This window comes from Amblyraja radiata, chromosome 25, assembly GCF_010909765.2.
Source record: "Amblyraja radiata isolate CabotCenter1 chromosome 25, sAmbRad1.1.pri, whole genome shotgun sequence".
In the NCBI taxonomy this organism is placed as follows: Eukaryota; Metazoa; Chordata; class Chondrichthyes; order Rajiformes; family Rajidae; genus Amblyraja; species Amblyraja radiata.
Genome location: NC_045980.1, coordinates 15,753,088 through 15,774,450, shown reverse-complemented (window position 1 = coordinate 15,774,450; position 21,363 = coordinate 15,753,088). Strand labels below are relative to the sequence as shown.

General features: G+C 41.7%; 2 protein-coding genes across 6 annotated transcripts in view; one reads left to right on the top strand and one right to left on the bottom strand.

The window, feature by feature from the left end:
• The window catches only part of kdm2b (lysine demethylase 2B), a 196,650-nt gene that overhangs the window by 167,782 nt on the left and 7,505 nt on the right, over positions 1-21,363 (bottom strand). For 2 of the 5 annotated variants that reach the window (XM_033043248.1, XM_033043247.1), the window contains 4 exons: positions 13,568-13,626; positions 4,030-4,168; positions 3,122-3,200; positions 1,276-1,322 (listed from right to left, as the gene is read on the bottom strand). In XM_033043248.1, the coding sequence (XP_032899139.1) occupies positions 1,276-1,322; positions 3,122-3,200; positions 4,030-4,108 (205 nt within the window). In that variant the 5' untranslated portion in view covers positions 4,109-4,168; positions 13,568-13,626. Of the gene's footprint in view, positions 1-1,275; positions 1,323-3,121; positions 3,201-4,029; positions 4,169-5,695; positions 6,036-13,567; positions 13,627-21,363 lie in introns of those variants that run through there. The other 3 variants (XM_033043246.1, XM_033043245.1, XM_033043249.1) reach the window with 3 other exon arrangements.
• Positions 6,174-21,363, top strand: part of orai1 (ORAI calcium release-activated calcium modulator 1) — a 37,465-nt gene continuing 22,275 nt past the window's right edge. The window contains exons 1-2 of the mRNA XM_033043253.1: positions 6,174-6,307; positions 8,308-8,406. The gene's annotated coding sequence lies outside the window, so the exon portion shown is untranslated. The remainder of the gene's footprint in view (positions 6,308-8,307; positions 8,407-21,363) is intronic.

Below are 21,363 nucleotides of genomic sequence, written 5' to 3'. Positions count from 1 at the left end.
AAAATGCGTTTTAATAGATTATGAAGAGCCCAAGAGGATCAATTAATGACTTTCCCATTTTTTAACCTCAGTGTCATTACACACTACAGTTTTATAGCACATAGTCCTATAGATCGTGGTAAGATTCTGAGGGGAAAGAGGGAAGAAAGAAAATCTACCGTACTTGGCGCCAGCTCTCTCCTGAGATGGACCAGGAACAATGAATTAATGCAAATTCTTCTGATAATCTAGGGCATGGCTACAAAGCAATTGAGGCTAATGGAATGCTGGCCTTCATATGAAGAAGCTTAAATAAGACAAAACTGAGGTGGTGATGCCTCAAGTTCACAGAACTTACATTAAATTCCATGTGGGGCTTTGCAGTCAGTTTGGACATTAAACCTCAGGAGTAATACACTACCTGTAAAGAGTACAGTACAATTCACCAGAAGGATACCAAGCTAAATGTACGAGGATTTATTGCATTAATATAGCTTAGCCAATTGAGAGGGGATTTAGAGTGTTTAAAGTTTTGGTAGGACAAATACATGTGGTGGTGGAGATGATGGCAGAGGAGGAATATGCAGTGTCAAGACATGGCACCATAGTCTCAAAACTACAGCTCTGCCACCCTGGGGTGGATATTGGCAGTTACGAGTCTACGAATTCTGAATGAATTGATTTTTCAATACTGAGTTTGTAAGAAAATAGCAGTGAGGTGAAACTTTGAGCTGAAGCATAAGCCTTCAGCTAAATGAAGAGAAAAATAGATCCGCGATGTTGAACTGCCGACTCCAGTCTTGTATTTTTTGGCAAAACACAACAAAGTATTCCAACATGATCACAAAACTCTGATTTAATGGTAGCTTACTCTGCGGCAATTATAATCAGATTATTTACAGTACTGATATAAATTTGAAAGCATAATTGGTAGATTACAAGGGCATGAAAACCAATGAATTGTTAAAAAAACACTGCATATCAACAAGATTATGTCATATATTCCCCAAGGTCTATACATTTACTAAAACTCTACTTAAAACATGAAATAACCAGTAAATTATTTTTGTAGGCATAAATTACAAAACAAATAATATTTTCGAACTATAGCTGCGATAAGTATTTACGAGTATTTTGGAATTTACTCGTCCTGATTATTGTTCAAATACGTTTCGAATGATTTATCTATGGATATCGCAATATTTAAGAATAATTTATTTTTCTCTCACTGCGTAGTTCAAACTTTAAAAAGATTTCAAGAAATAATACAAGTTCATGCATTCCAATTTCACTTACCAACGAAGAGTTTTACATCCCTAATACTGAAATCGGTTTCTGGGATTCTGTGGTAAAAAGACAAGATATCAGTTTCAGTCTCCTTTACGTTTAAAAAAAATGCTTTAAAACAAGTGACGCCACGTGCCAATAGCCGGTCTTTACAGTTAGACGCCAACAAATTTACCTGCAAAGCGTCTATCAATATTATTTTACATTGCACGCATGGTTGTTCAGTTTTGTCCAATAGGAGGTTTCCATTTCGGACCCGGAATTGAACCCTGAGCTCCAGGGAATTTATCTGCTGTTTAATGACTCAGAATGGGCCACGAAGGTTCCATCACGGTTATTGGTACAAGTCCACCTGTCTATTTGTGCGGTGGTATCGTGGTTACAAGAAATCTGCTTGGCCATTGTTAACATTGTCCATCGTGGGAAGGGCAGGGATTGTATAATGAACACGGTCTTTCACTGACAGAGGTAAAATACCGCGGTTGCTTGCGATCCTCCACTTTATACCTTTATGGTTTGTTTCAATACTAAAAGTCACTACAGTTTTGTTCTGCTTAAGCCCCCTCTTTGAAATAGAGATCTTACGAGATCAGCGCGTTTTTAGGTGGAATCTTACGCGGCAGCGGTCGATATGTTACCCTTCTAATTAAAAACTACCAGGTTGGTGGGTGGATATGAGAAATGCTCAATTGTACCGTATCTAAAGTCTACGACAATCTCCAACCATCTTGGATACTTTAATTAATGTGTTTAAAAGGTTTCACACCTAGCGGACGAAAATGCTTGCGAGGCTTGATAGCAAGACTGTATGTGACACGATCTTTCTCAACCTTAATTCAGGATCGTGGAGATCGACGTTAACTGTATCTTGCTAAAGTTAGTTTCCCCTCGCCCTCCGTAATGCTAACAGGCATATGATGTGGCAAGCAATTGAATTTCCCAGACTGAAACAATAAGATTCCTAAATAATCACCGTCTTGAAACAAATCAAAGCCCACTGTTACGCTCAGGCCTCGGCTGAACTGACGCAACGGGGTATATGATTTAGGTATGATACACATTAAGAATATCATAGAACGAAAATACGTCTGTACTTTTCATCCAGAAACACGTTTCCGTTTTATTTTTTGGAAGCGGCACGTACTTAACGGTTTAAGGGACCAAGTGCACATTCATCCAATGTGCAAGAGCAGTTAAACTTTTAGAACTGCTGACTCCGTTGAAAATGGAGAGACGCGGACAAGTTTACGCACTTCAGCCTCATTTTGGCATTCTTTCATTGAGCTAATGGGGCACGAGGTTAATGAGGACAAAATCTCGTTGAGCAAAACACAAAATGCTGGAGGAACTCAGCCGGTCAGGCAGCATCTGTGGAGGGAATGGCTAATGGTGGTTTCTGGGCGGCGAGTACTAAATTAGAGGACCTCAATAATACTAAAATGGGGATCAAATACTTATCTTCATTGAGTAGTAGTAAATGCTAGCGTTTATTGATTTTATTCGACATACACGCAGAAGAAATATAACATAATCTGGAAAATAAAACTTCAATATTGCTCTGAAAATGATAGCATTCAATTGTTCGGTCGTTGCTCCAAAACAAGAGTTTCTCCTTCCTTTATGTCGAGAATAATTGGTGGTGGGCTTAAAGGAAACAATTCTGTTTCGGTAACGGTCCAGAAATCTACATACCAGTTCAATCTCCATTACGTCGGTTACGGGCAATTTCTGGATTTGAATGTATAATAATTGAGGGCGATACGTGCTGAATACAAACATATCGATCGCATTGGCTGAAACGTTAAGAAACAGTACCAGATAAATATAATCAAAACATAGCTATTAGGAAACTTACTTGATTCCTAGACCATCTTTGTCCCTGAAGATAATGGGGACCTTGATAGTCTCTCTCTGCACATATTCAAGGGTAAAATCTGTTGCAACATACAGTAAAACTCAACTTTAGGACGAGAAGTGAGAAAAAAATCTCAACAGTAATATAAGTATAAACAAGAGATGTAACCGCTTCACATATCTACCATGTTATTGAACAGGGATTTACCCAGGGCTCGTATTTTAGGTCTTACTCTTACTATATTAAATCCAAATAATATTTGTGATGATTCGAGAATCCGCGGAGCGAATAATTCAACTGCTGCTTAACAATATCTCGACATTGAATACAAGTGGCCTTCCATTTGTTTAAAAAAACAATTGCATTGGCTGATTCGCTCTTTCCCACCCACCCTTACACCCCGCTTCCATCTAACGCTGGCCAAATCCCTGTTGGATAAAATTCTGTAAATACAAACGGATCAGATAACAAACATGCAAATTACAAAAGAAAATAAACGATATCAGCAGGTCTACTTATGGTTATTTTATTTGGTGGCTATGTTACGATAATTTAATATAATCCACACAGTTACATACACAGAACATTTTTTCCCTTAACACGGGCATGCGTTGTATTTTTTATTATGGAAATAAATACATCCCTCAACGATTTCCCAATACTTCGGATGACATTTCATTTTGAAATGGTTTACATAACATAACAAAATATTTTATACATGGAAACAAGAGTTGCATTTGAGATCATGACGAAACTCGTCAAAGTCATCACTTGCCTTAACGGCGGGAAATTCGAGAGGCAGAGTCCAGTGACCAGCCAAGCTGCAGTACTGCTGCTGCACTCGCAATGTGGACGGGATATACAAACATTTAAAAAAACACAAAGAACACCTCTCTCGCAATTCTTACCTTTTCCTTTCATAAAGTGCACGTAACTTGAATTGTATGAGTCACTACTAAGCTTTTCCTCCACATCAAAAGTCCTCATGCTGGCTATGTCATCGTCTGAGAGGTCCTCATTGTCATACCGCCTTCTACAAAATGTGCGCTATAAACAGAAGAGAACCAGACCTATATGTAACGCTACACCAGTGTAGAACCTACAGCCAATTCAAATTCAAATAATAGATTAAAAATGAGACATTGTATGTGTTTTACCTACATATTAAATTTAACCTTATGAATGTGCACGCTTCCTCCCTTAAACAGTATCACCTTATACAAAGAATTAAAGTTTACATTTGTTTACGAGACGGAGGCACTGACAGGTGGAACACAACGAACTCCCTATGTAAATATATCACGTTTAGCACTAATTTCCTTGAAGATGAATTAGAAGTGCATTTTACACAATATTCATAAACATTCATTTATCAATTCATAGACATTTACAACACTTATGCAAATATGAATTTTAATGAAGCCGTCCCAACGCAGTTCTTTCTTCGTAAAATTATATTTTAATCGTGGTTAAGGTGCGTTTAAGGTTACAAAAAATTACAACTGTTGGAACGACTTCATAACTGGTGGTCCAGTTTTTTTAAGCAACTCGGATACACCTTGTGTTAGACTCCTGCTGCCGAAGGCACCTTTCAGACCTGTTGTGTTACAAATACGGATAATTGGCTCGTCCGTTAAGTGATCGACTATTTGTCTAAACAAAAATAAAGACCCAAATGGTACTGGAATTCAATTTTCTGCAAAACATTTGCAAACATCAAAACCTTGGAACCAACTGGTCGTCGGTCCAAGTAACTGCCGAGGCGAGTTTTCACCCAGCAAGATCTGAATTATTTTTTAATACAAATCAAACATAAATGAGGCGGGGTGAGCTTTCATGCAAAACAAAAATCAAAACGGAAAGGTGAAGTTTCGGCATCCTGATTTTAAGCTGTATATTTTAGGCGCCAGGGGTTTGTAAACACGATATTTTTTGGTTTTGTGCCCAGCTCTCTCGTCGCTAGGCGTCCGCTTCGAGCTGAGTTCGGAAAGCACAAACCAATCTTCGGTATTCGGCTTTTCCGCTCGTCTCTGAGATTTTACCCCTTCCAAATAAATATATTTTGAAAATAACTGGGGAGAAAAACCCCACACGGAGGCGAACTGTAAAATGTGTTGGTTTGGGGGGTGAGGGAGGCAGGACTAGGCCGAAGAGCCTGGTGGTGGGATGGAAGAGGCCAGCGGGAAGCAGCACTTCCGTCCCGCAGACACTGTCAACACCGAGCCCTCTCACTCCAGCCACTTCCCTCACAACTTGGAAGCTGGGGGGAACACGGAAAAAAAAATAAACAAACGAGGGAAAAGGAGGTGTGGAGAAAAGAGAAAAATATTTTTTAATATAAAGTCCCCTCCCACCCCACCCCCCCCCGACCCTCCAAAAAATTTCAAACAGGAAGTCACTACTCAAGAGAGAAAATAAAATAAAAAAAACAAGAGGCCATTTCAGCTTCAGTCACACGGTGATTCGTCTCCCCCTCCCCTCGATATCACTACAAGTAGCTGCAGATCCACTCTCTCTCTCTCTCTCTGCTTTAATATGGCACAAAAACTCGTTACATTACAAAAAACTACAGACCAATCTTCGTCCAGACTCTTTCTCTACATCCATTTTTGAGAGACCATTACTCTAAATCATCAATGCATCACCCAGGATTTTGTGAATCCAAATAACTTTCAGTCACTCTACTGCCCGTGTAAAAAGACACCATTTTTCTATAGGACTCTATTGCATATGACGTCATACATTTCCAAAGCCAGAAAACACCTTACGTCACGCCTTTTTCCCCTATTATTAAATAAAGCATTTTCTATCTGTCACCAACGTGCAAAAATAAAATCACACTAAATCCTCCCCATTTTTCCATGCTGTTGTAAATAAACCATATATTTTTCTCCTTCTCTCTCCACCTCCTCCCGTGCAAATTTGCATCAGAGGTTGGTTTGCGCGTCCCCACGGGACGGGAGAGCGCGCGCGCGCACCCACCCACGCTCTCAATGGGGCGCGCGCACGCACGCGGCTGACCTCCCTCGCTCGAGCCGCAGACGATGTATTTCCCGCCCTCTTCCCCACCGCGTCCGCATACCGCACGGGATGAAAAGGCATCAGCTGCAGATGTCCCGGCACTTTCGACCGGCCCGCCCGCCCGTCCGCATCCTTCCCTTTCTCCAAGTCCAAGGAGCAGACGTGGTACGGGAGAGATTGTTTCGCGCACGGTACATCCTCTTCGGGAGATTATGAGAGGAATATATGCCCTGTGTGATTGCAGACCTGGATGTATGTGTTTGCATGCAACTGATCGTGTGTGTTGTTGGTTTGTAGGTGGAATGAGTCAATTAAATGACACAGGGAAAATACTTTTCATTTTGGATAGCCACAAATAAATACAGACGTGTAGGTTGTATGTGTGAGACGGGGACAATGTTACTACATAACTGGTAAATCTTCGCATTCAATTCATACTACATTGTTTTGTAAGAATCCAAAGTTTTTCACTTCCCCCTAAATATTCAAGTCTCAAATTCTTAAGTAATAACACGATCTTGAGCAGGGCATACTGAGAATACCACTTTCATAATCACGAAGTGTATTTAAATCTACTTATAATTAATTTGTAATGATATTCTTGCTGTAAATTGTTATAAAAGTATCAATTATTGCTTTATTTAATAATAGGGAATTTAATAGGAAAAAAAGGCTTGACGTAAGGTGTTTTCTGGCTTTGGAAATGTATGACGTAAATATGTACATTTGTCTCCATGCCAAAACAAAAGCTGATTAATTTACCAGTCAAATAACAAAATTATGTCTGACAGCTAACAATTTCATCCTTCAACACAGTTTCACTAAAGAAGGCCATTTACTAATATGAATTTCTTTAAAATTCTGCAAGTTTCCATTATATAAAATATTCAGTCGTAATAGATACCAATGAACAAAATGCTTAATTTCTTTAAAATAGAGATGTTAACATAATTTTATACTCCATTTAGTTCACTTATTGCTTCACTGGGGGATGAAATTAAATGGAAAATATAGGATAGTGATGTGGCAGCACACATGCTATAGAAGTGTCAGCATATTTCTTCTAGGATTTGAGGGCAGTACAGTGTGCAACTGTTAGAGCTGTTGCCTCACAGGGCCAGAGACCCGAGTTCGACCCTGATCTTGGGTGCTGTTTGTATGTTCTCCCTGTGACCACATGGGTTTCCTCCGGGAGCTTCAGTTACCTCCCACATCCCAAAGAAATGCAGCATTGTAGGTTAATTGACCTCTGTAAATTGCCTCTAATGCGTTGGGATTGCAGAACAAAGTGGGATAACAGAACTAGTGTGAACGGGTCCTGTTTCCTTGCTGTCATTCTAAACAAAATTTGGCATGGTCACAAGGATTTTCTCTCAGTTCTTCAGGCACTTCAGAAAGTATTTTGATGAGAAGCATCTCAGCATGATATGGCAATTGCTTTGCTCTTGACTGCCTGAACATGCAGAGAGTGGTGAACACAGCCAGTCCATCACAGGCCCATCACTTCCTGCCATTCAGTCCATTCTTATGGTACATTGCATCAGGAAGGCTGGAAGTATTGCCAAAGAGCCCGTTACCCTGGCCGTTCCCTTTTCTCTCCCATCTTCTGGAAGAAGATACAGGAGTTTGAAAGCTTGAACATCCAAACTAAAGAACAGCTTCTTCTCCACTGCTATCAGACTCCAGAACCAATCACTTTTATCACACTCCCTTCCCAGAAGTGATGCCACGTGCACTTACTCTCATCTCTGTTTTAATCGTTTATCCCAATATCAAACATTAATATTTATTGTATTAAATTGCACAACAATTTTGCACCATTCAGCTGGTTTGCTATATTTGTGTTGTTATATTTATGATCACTGTATGTACACTGTTTACTCTATGAGCTTAATGTGAACAAGGAATTTCACTGAAATCTGATGTGTATGACAATAAATGAATCTGACTTTATCTAAGTTTATTGGCTTTAGGGTAGTAATTTTGACTGGATAGATCTATCAATTATTTATATCACTGCAAATCAGAATGGCAAATTGGAACATATTACCATGAAAGGCAATAGGGAAATAAAACTTAATGAAACTACTTGACTGATGTGCACATGTTCTTGAAGATCCATTCCATTCGCTGACAATATCATCCCTTCTCCTGTTTATGTGCAGGATATCCATTGTTGTTAATCATAAGGTCAAGCCTGCAACCTACTATAAATCTGTCAAGTTTTCTCAACCTGATTGAACCATATCTTCACTGACTACTGGGTGAGCCACAGACTTCTTCAATTAGAATTACAATATTAAATGATTGTACAAAAAAAAATTAAGTATAAACAACATGTTCTCTCCCTCCATGCCTTATATAATTCCCAGGAATAAATCATCTTAATATTGGTAATTTATGATCATCTGATTTACAGTAATTAATTCAGCTGTAAAAGGAATGGCAACAACTTGAGGTATCTCTGTTGATAAACGACTGCAGTCATTTTAAGTTTTTAACAAAGTCCTCATTGAAAACAGCAAGTTATATTTCTGAAGTCCTCAATTAATTTTACAGTCTGCAAACCTATGCACCTATTCTTCGCACATCACTACTCTTTTCAGGATAAAAGTCCACTTATTTCATGTCACCGCCTGGACTGAAAATTCTGCCTCCAGCCATAAAGTGTGAAGGCAGTGTATGTTTTAATTAAGAACCCAAGACTCTTGATGGATAATTTAATTGCATCAATTTACCTACTCAGTGATATATGTTATCCTTTTCTCCAATAAGTTATACATTTTATGAACAATCTCTAGCTCCAAACAGACGTACCATTGGAAATGGTGGGTGAAAATACATGTTTGTCCATCCTTCCACAATGAGTAATTGTTTTCATTTTTCTGAATGCCAAACTGGATACCACAAAATGAATCTGTTGTTCTCAGTCTTTAAAGGATCTTCATGGCATGTGTTGAAACACATTTTTTCCAAAACATAAAAATCTAAATTTTAAGATTAAGCCCTTTCCCAGATAGTGGTAAGGGATGAACCTAGTTCTTCATAACCAGGGATGAACCTAGTTCTTCCATGTCCCACAATGCCCAATGTGAGGATGAGTTTGCTTTGCCCAAACAGATGTTTAAACTATTAAAATAAATCGGTTTCCAGAAAATAAAAAACACAACTTCAGCAAAACAAGCTTCCACTGGATTATTGCAGACACTTTAGTCCAGCACTTATGAAACAAGGCAGTGATGCAGTAGCAGAATTGCTGCCTTACTTCGCCAGAGACCCAGGTTCGATCTGGACTATATGTGCCATCTGTATAGAATTTGTACACTCTCACTGTGACCACATGGCTTTTCTCCGGTTTCCTCCCACATTCCTAATCCTACAGGTTTATAAGTTAATTGGCTTCTGTAAATTGACCCTAGTGTGTAAGATAGAACTAGTGTAGGGTGAATGATGGTCGGCGTGGACTCAGTGGGCTGAAGGGCCAATTTCAACGCTGTATCTCTAAACTAAATCCTTATTAGAAAAAAAAGCACAGAAAAACCTCTCTAGCCAAGATCTCTCAAAACGTTTTGGCTGTTCCACATAAACATTTAAGAAGCATTTTCAATAACAGAGCATTCAGGACCATATGTGACAAGGTTACTGGAAAAAAAGCAATCAGAATCCATGGCTTTAAACACAATGTACAAAATCAAGGTTATGTTATGGTTTACTTATTGGTTCATGCAATGTGAACATCAAAGAGAAGGCCACTGTATATTCCAAAGATAGACACAAAATGCTGGAGTAACTCAACAGGTCAGGCAGCATCTCTAGACAAAAGGAAATAGGTGACTGTCCATCTACAAATTTTGCCTGAGCAGTTCGCCAGGACATTTCAAAATATTGGTAGTCTTGCATTAACACACAGGCCGTATCAGAACTCCCTCGATATGATTTTAATAACAAAATGGAATTTCTGCATCCATCTGAACAGGCAGATGCGACTTTCATTTAATATCTCAAGTAATATCTATGATAGGGTATAGATCTTTTACTGAGTGTGAACTCTTCCGAATTATTTTGAGGGACAAATAACTGTTGGACAATTCACTTGGAATACTTCTATTGTCTTATTCAATATGCAGAGTGATTTTTGGATTGTCCAAGTTGAACCAAGTACCTAGATCCTGGCCTACTCACGATGCATGCCAAAAGAGCAAAAGTTGTTTGAGATGATGGAAAAGCAGCTGCTACTGCCTCAGCTGAGGATTAAGCTTCAACGTGGGGAGTAATAGACAAATTCAGCACCATCTGATGGTATGCCCATAAGGCAACTGAATAATGAATCAGTCCATATTCAAACTTTGCACATCCGGGCAACAAATGTGTGTATGTGTGACAGTATGTGCGTATCTGTGGGCGGCACGACTCACGTCGCAGCGGCCTCTGCAGTCCGTTTGCTTTTTTGTCATTTTTTGTCCCGTTTTAATGTAGTCTTAATTATTTTTTTGATGGGGGAGGGGGTGTGTGTGTGTGTGTGTGTGTGTGTGTGTGTGTGTGTGTGTGCGTGCGTGTGTGTGTGTGTGGTGGGAAACTTTTAAAATCTTTCCCCTGCACGGAGAACCCGACCTTTTCCCTGTCGGGTCTCCGTTGTCGTTGGGGCTGCAACGTGGAGCGGCCTCCAGCAGGAATGTCCTGGGGCTCCAGTCACGGAGCTGCGGAGCTACTCATCATCATGGAGCTGGCCGAGTCCGGAGCGGGTGGAGCTGTGGTGGCGCGCTGCTGTGACCCGATCCCCGGAGATTCGGAGGCTTACCGCAGGTCTGGCAGACAGTAATATCGGGAGCCCGCGGGTCCCTGGTGGGAGACCGCTTTTCAAGGCTTCTGCAACGGCGACTTCTCCCGCCCGAGTAGCGGGGTCGAGGATGACCTGGAACGGGGCCTTACATCATCGCCCAGCGTGGCTTCAACGGCTGCAGGACTTTGCTGGCGCCCGCCGGGGGCTCCAACAACAAGACCCGGAGCGTGGCCTTGCATCGCCCGGCGTGGCTTTAATGGCCGCGGGACAAATTGCCATCGCCCGCCGGGGGCTTTGACTCTGACATCGGGAGGGGAATGGGGAGTGCAGGGGAGAGATACGTTTTTTTGCCTTCCATCACAGCGAGGAGGAGATGCGCTGTGATGGATGTCTGTAAATTGTGTTGTGTCTTGGGTCTTTTTTTCCATGTGTGTATGACTGCAGAAACAACATTTCATTTGAGCCTCTATGAGGTTCAAGTGACAAATAAATTGTATTGTATTGTGTATTGTGTGTGTATGTATCACAGTATGTGCATGTGAGTGTATGAACAATTTTTATTTTTCTCACTTTTTTGCTGTTATGTTATTATTTTTTATCTTGTGCATTTGAGCTCCGCTCAGGCAGTGCGCCTGAATTTTGTTGTATGCACCACTATAATGACAATAAAGTAATAAAGTTTTAAAAAAAGTAAAGGGTCAGACTGAAACAAATTTCTATTAGGTACGGCTTTCGAAAATACCACAGTTTTCTTCATTCTTGGTTTAAAGCTCTCCAGAAGTAGCCAATTATATATTTTGGCCTAATTGGCAAATTATGATTGAAGGATTTCACTGTAACTTCCATCAGATTGTAAGTAAATTAAATTCAGTTAAAGATTACATTTATGCCGGTTGATTTTTGAAATAAAAGCAGATTTGGAAATCCAATGAAGCACCAATTCAGATTCCTTAAGAAAAACCCTGATAAACATTAGGACTATTTTGTTAACTGGTCCATTCCGTTAACAGACATTTACAGTACAATTAGAAAACTTTCACCAGTTGAACATCCATAGTTCCTGGAATTAAGAGCTTTAGGATGGGCTCAGAAGTCAAATCTTTATTGAGTTGGCCAGCTGAAAAAGAAAGGCTGAAAGTTTCTGATGTAGAAAGAAAATCATTCACAAGTTTAAAGCTGATCAATCGGGCAGCACAGTGGTACTGTTAGGAGAGCCTCACAGTGCCAAAGATCCTGTAGGTGTCTGGAGATGTATGGAGTCTGCACACTCTCCCTGGGACAGCAGGAGTTCCACCCATTTCCCACATCGCAAAGAAGTGAGGGTTGGTAGTTTAATTGGCCCCTATAAATTGTCCCTGAGAGAAACCGATGAGAAAGTGGAGAAACTAAAAAATAGGATTTGTATCAATGGATGATTGGAGAATAGCATAAAACTCGTTTGACTGAAGGACTTCTTTCCTTGCTGTATTTCTGTGTGACTCTTAACTTCAGAGGGTCTTTCAGACAAAGGCGGGTATATTCCTTTCTGCGAGAACTTCAGCCTCAATCAGTAGCAGGTCTCATACCTAAGAGGCCATGGATTCAAGTCCCTCTGCAGAGAGTTAACTCAGTACAGGATGGAGGGAGAATTGCACTGTTGGACATATCATCTCAGCTGAAATATTAAATGGAAGTCGTATCTGCCTGTTTAGATGGACGCAAAGAATTCCATGCTGCTAATAAAATCATAGCAGGGGAGTTCTGGCCAATATTTATCCCTTAATAAACAGTGGTAAATATCAAAGATAAGACACAAAGTTCTGGAGAAACTCAGCGAGTCGGGCAGCATCTCTGGAAAAAAAGGATAGGGGTGAAGTTTCGGGTTGGGACCCTTCTTCAGGGTGAAACGTCACCCATCCTTTTTCTCCAGAGATGTTGCCTAACTCACTGCAATGTTTCCTGATTTATATATGACAAAATATTAAAGATATGTAATTGTTCCTCAATGGAATATGAACTCTATTGTCCTGAATATGTCCTGTAACTTGTTTTCAACCACATTGCCATATGAAGACTACATTATTGAGCCCACTGTTTCTTTACCAGCTCAAAATATGTATTTTAAACAAACCTTCAAACCTCAAATCAAGAGAAGCAATAGCCTGGTAATTTGCCTTTCCAAATCTACATCTGTCACAAGCAATGTTTTTGGTGATTTCTGAAATGTAACAATATCTGTGTGGTTCTGCTGCTTAGAACTTAACTGGGCCATCAGGAGAGGGAAAAACATGCTTGTGAAAATACTTGTTCCTCCAGGCAGTGTTGAAAAATGTATTCTGTAAAATGTGTAGCTGTAACACTATTTTCATAGTTTAGGCCATGCTTTTTGACAAAACAGATTAGAAAGTCACTGAAGCACCAATTCAGATTGCTTAAGGCAGCTAAGCATTTTTAAAAAACTAATGAATACAAAATAATTTGTGAAATATAGGAGATAGATGGGAGAAGGCTTCAATGGAATTAATACCAATTGGGGCCATTACAGGGAATGGTTGAACAATCTTCCATCGGTGTTTGAAGAATGAGGGGTTACCTTATTGAATTTGGTTATAAAGCATATCAACACCTGCCTTAGTAAGGATCTGGACCCATTACAATTCACTTACCGTCACAACAGATCAACAGTGGATGCAATCGCACTGGCTCTCCATTCTGCACTGGACCCCTTAAACAATAAGAACACATACATCAAGGCTGTTGTTCATCGACTACAGATTGTTCAATATTTATCATCCCCTCTAAACTTATCCTCAAACTCAGGTAACTGGGTCTTTACTTGTCTCTATGTAATTGGATTCTTGACTTCCTCATCAGCAGAACTTAATCAGTACAAATTGGCAACAACACTTCCACTTCAATGACCGTTAGCACATGTGCACCTCAAGGTTTTGTGCTCAGTCTCCTGCCCCACTCTATATCCATGACTGCGACCAGACACAGATCCAACGTCAAATTAACCACCAATACCAACGGACAATGGATAAATAATGGGTAACAATGAGTTAGAGTACAGGAGGATGATTGATAGTCTGAATGAAGAGTGGCAGAATAACAATCGTTCTCTCAACGGGATCTAATTGTTGACTTCACGAAGGGAAAACGTAGACAGCTTCTAGTTCCTGTGTTTTTCTGGAAATCTGCCCTGGGCCCTGCACATTGTTGCAATCACAAAGAAACCTCATTAATGCCCCCACTTTCTTGGAAGATTGAGGATATTTTATATGTTGATGAATATTTACAGAATACCTGCCCTGAAACAAAGCCTCCACCCGAAACAGCAAAACTTCTTCCCACCCCTCACCCACCACAAATGTTGCCCAACTGATGGAGTTCCTGCAACACTTTGTGTTCTGCTTTGTAAAACTGATAGGGTGAACGGAACAGTGGACAGGCAAGAGGGGGGGGGGGGGAAGAAAATAAACACACTCAGCAGCTCAGGTAGCCCCTGTAGAGAAGGAAACAAAGTTAATATTTCAAATCATTCATCAGAATTTATGATGAAAGTTCATCAACATAAACTGTCCTCTTTTTTTCACCATAGTTGCTGTCTGAACCACTGAATACTTCTGTTAATATTTCAGAATCTCCACATTTTTTATTTCAAATTGGTGATAACTAAGGGGAATATCTGAATTCAATTATGTTCCCCATATATCAGCATGCATATTTGGTAGGATTCTCAGTTGAGTGAGGAAATTGTGGAGTCATAGCTCACTGGGAACCTGAACAAATAAGTTAAAATGGGAAAATAATGCAGCGATATTGTTCATTGGGTAAGATTTATAAATTGAGACTTCATAAGTATGCTTGAGTGGATGTTAAATGTCTCATAACATGACTGAAAGAACAGAGCGCTACAATCAAGGTCAATATTTTTCCAAAGATAACACAAAAAGCTGGAGTAACTAAGCGGGGCAGGCATCATCTCTAGAGAGAAGGAATAGGTGACGTTTCGGGTCGAGACCTTTCTGCAGACTGGTTAGGGATAAGGGAAACAAGAGAAACAAGAGTCTCCCTACCCTCGGTACAAGAACTGTTCCAGAGCCGCTGTCTGAAAAAAGCTCAGAGAATTGCTAAGGACAAACTGCACCCCATCCACATACACCTGGATCTCCTGCCATCAGGCAAGAGATATCGAAGCATCAAAGCCCGGACTACAAGACTGCTAAACAGCTTCCTACCACAGGCTGTGAGGCTGCTAAACGGTCACTCTGTACTCACAGTCACTTGATTCTGCGGCTGGCACGGACACTTTAATAACTGGCACTGGCTACTCAAATCAGCTGCCCCGGACATTTTTATGATTGGTTTATTGTATTTTAACGTTGTGTTTTACCTGCTTTTAACTATTTATACTGTTCCATCAGGTACTGGATTGTTTTTAGTGTTATTATGTGTGAAATGTTTTAAATTTCATGTGCGATGCTCCGCTATTCCCTGGGAAACGTCTTTTCATTTTGCACTGTAAACTGTTGCTTGCAAGATGACAATAAAGGTTGATTGATTGATTGATATAGACGATGTGGAGAGATAGAACAATGAATGCAAAAAAGTAATGATGATTAAGGAAAGGCCATTGTTAGCTGTTTGTAGGGTGAAAATGAGAAGCTAGTGCGACTTAGGTGGGGGAGGGAGAGAGAGAGAGGGAGGGAATCCCGGGACACATGAATGCCGGGAAGTGAGAGAAATCAATATTCATGCCACTGGGCTGTAAGCTGCCCAAGCGAAATATGAGATGCTGTTCCTCCAATTTGCGTTTAGCATCACTCTGACAATGAAGGAAGCCTAGGACAGAAAGATCTGTGCAGGAATGGGAAGGAGAATTAAAGTATCCAGCAACTGGGAGATCAGGTAGTTTCAGACGGGCTGAGCGGTGGCGTTCCGCAAAATGATCGCCCAGACTGCATTTGGTCTCGCCGATGTTTAAGAGTCCACATCTTGAACAACGGATACAGAAGATGAGGTCGGACAACGGATACAGTAGATGAGGTTGACCTTCAGATATCTCCACCAAAATCAGATTCTTTAATTTGATGACACAAAAGACTACTGATGCTGGAATCTGGAGCAAAAAGCAAAATGCTGAAGCCAGTCTTGAGGAAGGATTTGGACCCGAAATACCAAAAGTCCAATCCCCTCCACAGATGTTCGCAATCCATTAAATTCCTCCAGCAGTTTGTTTAATTAATTTGACACCTTGCTTCTTTGGACAAGAGTCCAAAGTGCAGCGTAGGGAGTGCAGCGTAGGTTCACATGGTTAATTCCCAGGATGGCGGGACTGTCAATTGCTGCGAGAATGGAGCGGTTGGGCTTTTACACTCTGGAATTTAGAAGGATGAGAGGAGATCTTATTGGAATATATAAGATTATTAAGGGCTTGGACACTCTAGAAACATGTTACCGATGTTGGGGGAGTCCAGAAACAGGTGGCAGTTTAAGAATAAGGGGTAAGCCATTTAGAACGGAGATGAGGAAACACTTTTATCACACAGAGTGTTGTACGTCTGTGGAATTCTCTGCCTCAGAGGGCGGTGGAGGCTGGTTCTCTGGATACTTTCAAGAGAGAGCTAGATAGAGCTCTTAAAGATAGCGGAGTCAGGGGATATGGGGAGGGCAGGAACGGGGTACTGATTGTGGATGATCAGCCATGATCACAATGAATGGCTGTGCTGGCTCGAAGGACCGAAAGGCCCACTCTTGAACCTATTGTCCATTGACACAAAATGGCTCCAATTACAGCACGTTACCTCATTGGTGGTTGAAATTTGCATATAATGAAGATGCACAAGGTGTGGCAATGCAAGTTCTTACTTTACTTCCTGATCAACCTACTGTAATAATCACCCCTATTTGCCTAGTCAAAAATAAAAAGTGTTCACCAGATCAAATTCTTTCAATGACTCTCCTGTTGTCCAGTATGTCTACTTTGTCAGCTTCCATTGACATTTACAGAATCATGGGCAATGGGCTTCTCTTTCTGGTTCTCTTGTCATCTCTGGTAATCGACAAGTGTCTGTCTATGTACCCTCTACTATATCACCAGGGTTCGAAATTAGCGGTTGCCCGGGCGCCAATGGCGACCTAAAGTGCCGCTGGGTAACCTAAATGCCATGCCATTTTGTCCAGCTTGGCAAGCAACCGGGACACCTATCGTTTAATTCTGAGCGGGCCCCCCTCTCTATCTCTCTCTCTCTGTGTCACTCTCCTTCTCCGCCCGTCATCCGTGTCCGGGTCTCGGGTCTCCGCTCGCTCCACATCCGCCGGCACGGCCGGCTGCCTTACACATGCGCACTGCCGCGGCCTGCACATCGTCCCCCTGCCCATGCGCATAACCACGACCAGCACATCATCGGCCGTGGTTGTGCACATGTGCCGCCCTGCACATGCGCACTGCCACGGCAACTGGTCGGCGTCGGCCATTTTCTCCTGGCCCGCCATTGCTGTTGGTCCCCGCCTCGCCGCGACCGCTGAAAACCAACGCAGAATCACTCCCTGGAGCTGGAGTAACTCCCTGGAGTAACCTTGCTTCTTGGTTTCCTGGTCCTCCAAAAATATTCCAAATGGAATTTAAACAGGAGTAGACCCACCACCACCAAACTCCAAACTCTGAAAAATAACAGCCTAATGCACTTTATCTGTTTATTTATTGTGTATGTATATAGAAACATAGGTGAAATATCATGGAACAATGACTGTTTTAAAGAACTTGATAAAATAACTTTAATATCAGCATTAATGATGACCCAAACGTCTGGTGTTTTCCAGATAGCAAAGCTTAGCTATTGCCCGCTACTCATAATCATCAATAGAAACATAGAAAATAGGTGCAGGAGGAGGCCATTCGGCCCTTCGAGCCAGCACCGCCATTCATTGTGATCATGGCTGATCGTCCCCTATCAATAACCCGTGCCTGCCTTCTCCCCATATCCCTTGACTCCACTAGCCCCTAGAGCTCTATCTAACTCTCTCTTATATCCATCCAGTGACTTGGCCTCCACTGCCCATTGTGGCAGGGAATTCCATAAATTCACAACTCTCTGGGTGAAAAAGTTTTTTCTCACCTCAGTCTTAAATTACCTCCCCTTTAATTCTAAGACTGTGGCCCCTGGTTCTGGACTCACCCAACATTGGGAACATTTTTCCTGCATCTAGCTTGTCTAGTCCTTTTATAATTTTATATGTTTCTATAAGATCCCCCTCATCCTTCTAAACTCCAGTGAATACAAGCCTAGTCTTTTCAATCTTTCCTCATATGACAGTCCCGCCATCCCAGGGATCAATCTCGTGAACCTACGCTGCACTGCCTCAATCACAAGGATGTCCTTCCTCAAATTAAGAGACCAAAACTGTACACAATACTCCAGATGTGGTCTCACCAGAGCCCTATACAACTGCAGAAGAACCTCTTTACTCCTATACTGAAATCCTCTTGTTATGAAGGCCAACATTCCATTAGCTTTCTTCACTGTCTGCTGTACCTGTAAACCAACTTTCAGTGACCGGTGTACAAGGACACCCAGGTCTCGCTGCACCTACCCCTTACCTAACCTAACCCCATTGAGATAATAATCTGCCCCCTTGTTTTTGCCGCCAAAGTGAATAACCTCACATTTATCTATATTATACTGCATCTGCCACGCATCTACCCACTCACTCAACCTGTCCAGGTCACCCTGCAACCTCCTAACATCCTCTTCACAGTTCACACTGCCACCCAGCTTTGTGTCATCCGCAAACTTGCTGGTGTTGCTCCTAATTCCCTCTTCCAAATCATGAATATATATGGTAAACAGTTGCGGCCCCAACACTGAGCCTTGCGGCACTCCACTCGCCACTGCCTGCCATTGTGAAAAGGACCCGCTCACTCCTACTATTTGCTACCGGTCTGCCAACCAATTTTCTATCCATGTCAACACCCTACCTCCAATACCATGTGCTCTAATTTTAGTCACCAGTCTCCTGTGCGGGACCTTATCAAAGGCTTTCTGAAAGACTAGATATACTACATCCGCTGGCACCCTTTCATCCATTTTACTTGTCACATCCTCAAAAAATTCCAGAAGGTTAGTCAAGCATGATTTCCCTTTCATAAATCCATGTTGATTGAACTAATCCTTTTACTGCTATCCAATTATTACCTCTTTAATAATTGACTCCAGCATCTTTCCCACCACCGAAGTCAGGCTAACTGGTCTGTAATTTCCCGTTTTCTCTCTCGCTCCTTTCTTGAAAAGTGGGATAACATTAGCTATCCTCCAATCCACAGGAACTGATCCTATGGTATATAGACACACTGAACTTTTATCTCCTGTTCTGTATTATGTTTACATATTCTGTTGTGCTGCAGCAAGCAAGAATTTCATTGTCCTATCTGGGACACATGACAATAAAACTCTCTTGACTCTTGCCTTGGACTTAAGCAAAAAAGAATTCTTGGGAGATAAGAGCTACCCTAACATTAGTTGCATCTAGTCGGGTAACTATGGTAGGGTGAAGACTATTCCATGCTTTAATTGTGCGGGGGAACTCCATGGAGCAGCCAGCATCTCTGGATAGAAGAAATTGGGTGACTTTTCGGGTAGACCCATCTTTAGATTTCCTCTGGTTTTAGTGTTATTAGTTTAATTTAAAGATACAGCGTGGAAACAGGCCCTTCGGCCCACCAAGTCCACGCCGACCACCGATCACCTGTACACTAGTTCTATCCCACACATCAGCGACGTAAGTCAAGAGTATATATATATATATATATATATATAAATCTATCCATCCATCCATCCATCCATCCATCCATCCATCCATCCATATAAAGAGTCTGAAAAGGGTTCCTGCACACCTTTGGAATGTGGAAGGAAACAAGAGCACCGGAGAAAACGGGGGAAGGAGCAAACTCTATACAGACAGCTCCCATATTCGGGATCAATTCCGGGTCTCTGGCAATTTTAGGCAGCAGCTTTATGGCCAATGTACTGTCCCATAGTCTTGAACTGAATTAAAACATACAGTAGCTGTAAAGGGGGACATAGCGTCACTTAGAGATTTAAGACTGAAAATGGATAGTTTCTTTTTTTTTTAACCAAAGTTATCAACGTATAATTTTTTGTGTGTTGGAAAATAAAATATAATGGCACAGCTGGTGGACTTGCTGCCTCACATGCAGAGATCTGTGTTCGATCCTGTCCTCGGGCACTGTCTGTGTTGAATTTGCACATTCTCCCTGCAAGCGTGTGAGTTTCCTCCCACATCCCAAAGACACATTGGCTTTGTAGCTTAACTTGTCTGTAAAATTGCCCCTAATGTCAAGGGAGTGGGTGAGGAAAGTGGGATAACAGAACTTGTGTGAATGAGTAGACAAAAATGCTGGTGAAACTCAGCGAGTGAGGCAACATCTATGGAGCGAAGGAAATAGGTGACATTTCGGGTCGAGACCCTTCTTCAAACTGATGTGAGGGGTTGGGGGGTGTGGGGGGCGGGAAGAAGAAAGGAAGAGGCGGATACAGTGGGCTGAGGGAGAGCTGGGAAGCGGAGGAGAAAGCCGGGACTACCTGAAATTTGAGGTCAATGTTTATACCGCTGGGGTGTAAACTGCCCAAGCCAAATATGAGGTTCCCCCCCCCCCCTCCTGATGTCAGGAGGGGGGGGGGGGCAGAAAAAAGAAAGGAAAGAGGCGGAGACAGTAGGCTGTGGGAGAGCTGGGAATGGGAGGGGAATGGGAGGGGAAGGAGGGAGAAAGCAAGGACTACCTGAAATTGGAGAAGCTAATGTTCATACTGCTGGGGTGTAAACTACCCAAGCGAAATATGAGGTGCTGTTCCTCCAATTTGCGGTGGGCCTCACTCTGGCCATGGAGGAGGTCCAGGACAGAAAGGTCGGATTCGAAATGGGAGGGGGAGTTGAAGTGCTGAGCCACCGGGAGATCAGGTTGGTTATTGCGAACTGAGTGGAGGTGTTGTGCGAAGCGATCGCCAAGCCTGCACTTGGTTTCACCGAGGTTGATCATACGCAGAATAATCCAACCAGATTTTTGTTTGGAAGTGGAAAGAAATAATAGAAATTGCATTCATTGCAACGTGTAAAAAGAGATGAGATACAGTATTGTAATTTTGCTGCATGTCATTGTGGTATATATCATGTCTTGATTGTTGAATATGTTTAGTTTACGACTTTATTTGAAGCAGAAATAATATGTGAATGCTTCATTGACCATAATTCCGACTGGTAACTACGCACTTCGTCCGAGCACATTATCGCAGTTGTGTCATGCAAGCCGTCTTAAATGACCACCTAAACTGCCATTTGGCAACCTAAAAAGCTGCCTAAGTTGCCCAGCTGGCAAAAGAGAAAAAAAATTAAGTGAGAGCCCTGATACTCAGTTAGCCGCTCAATGACAATATCTGTAAAA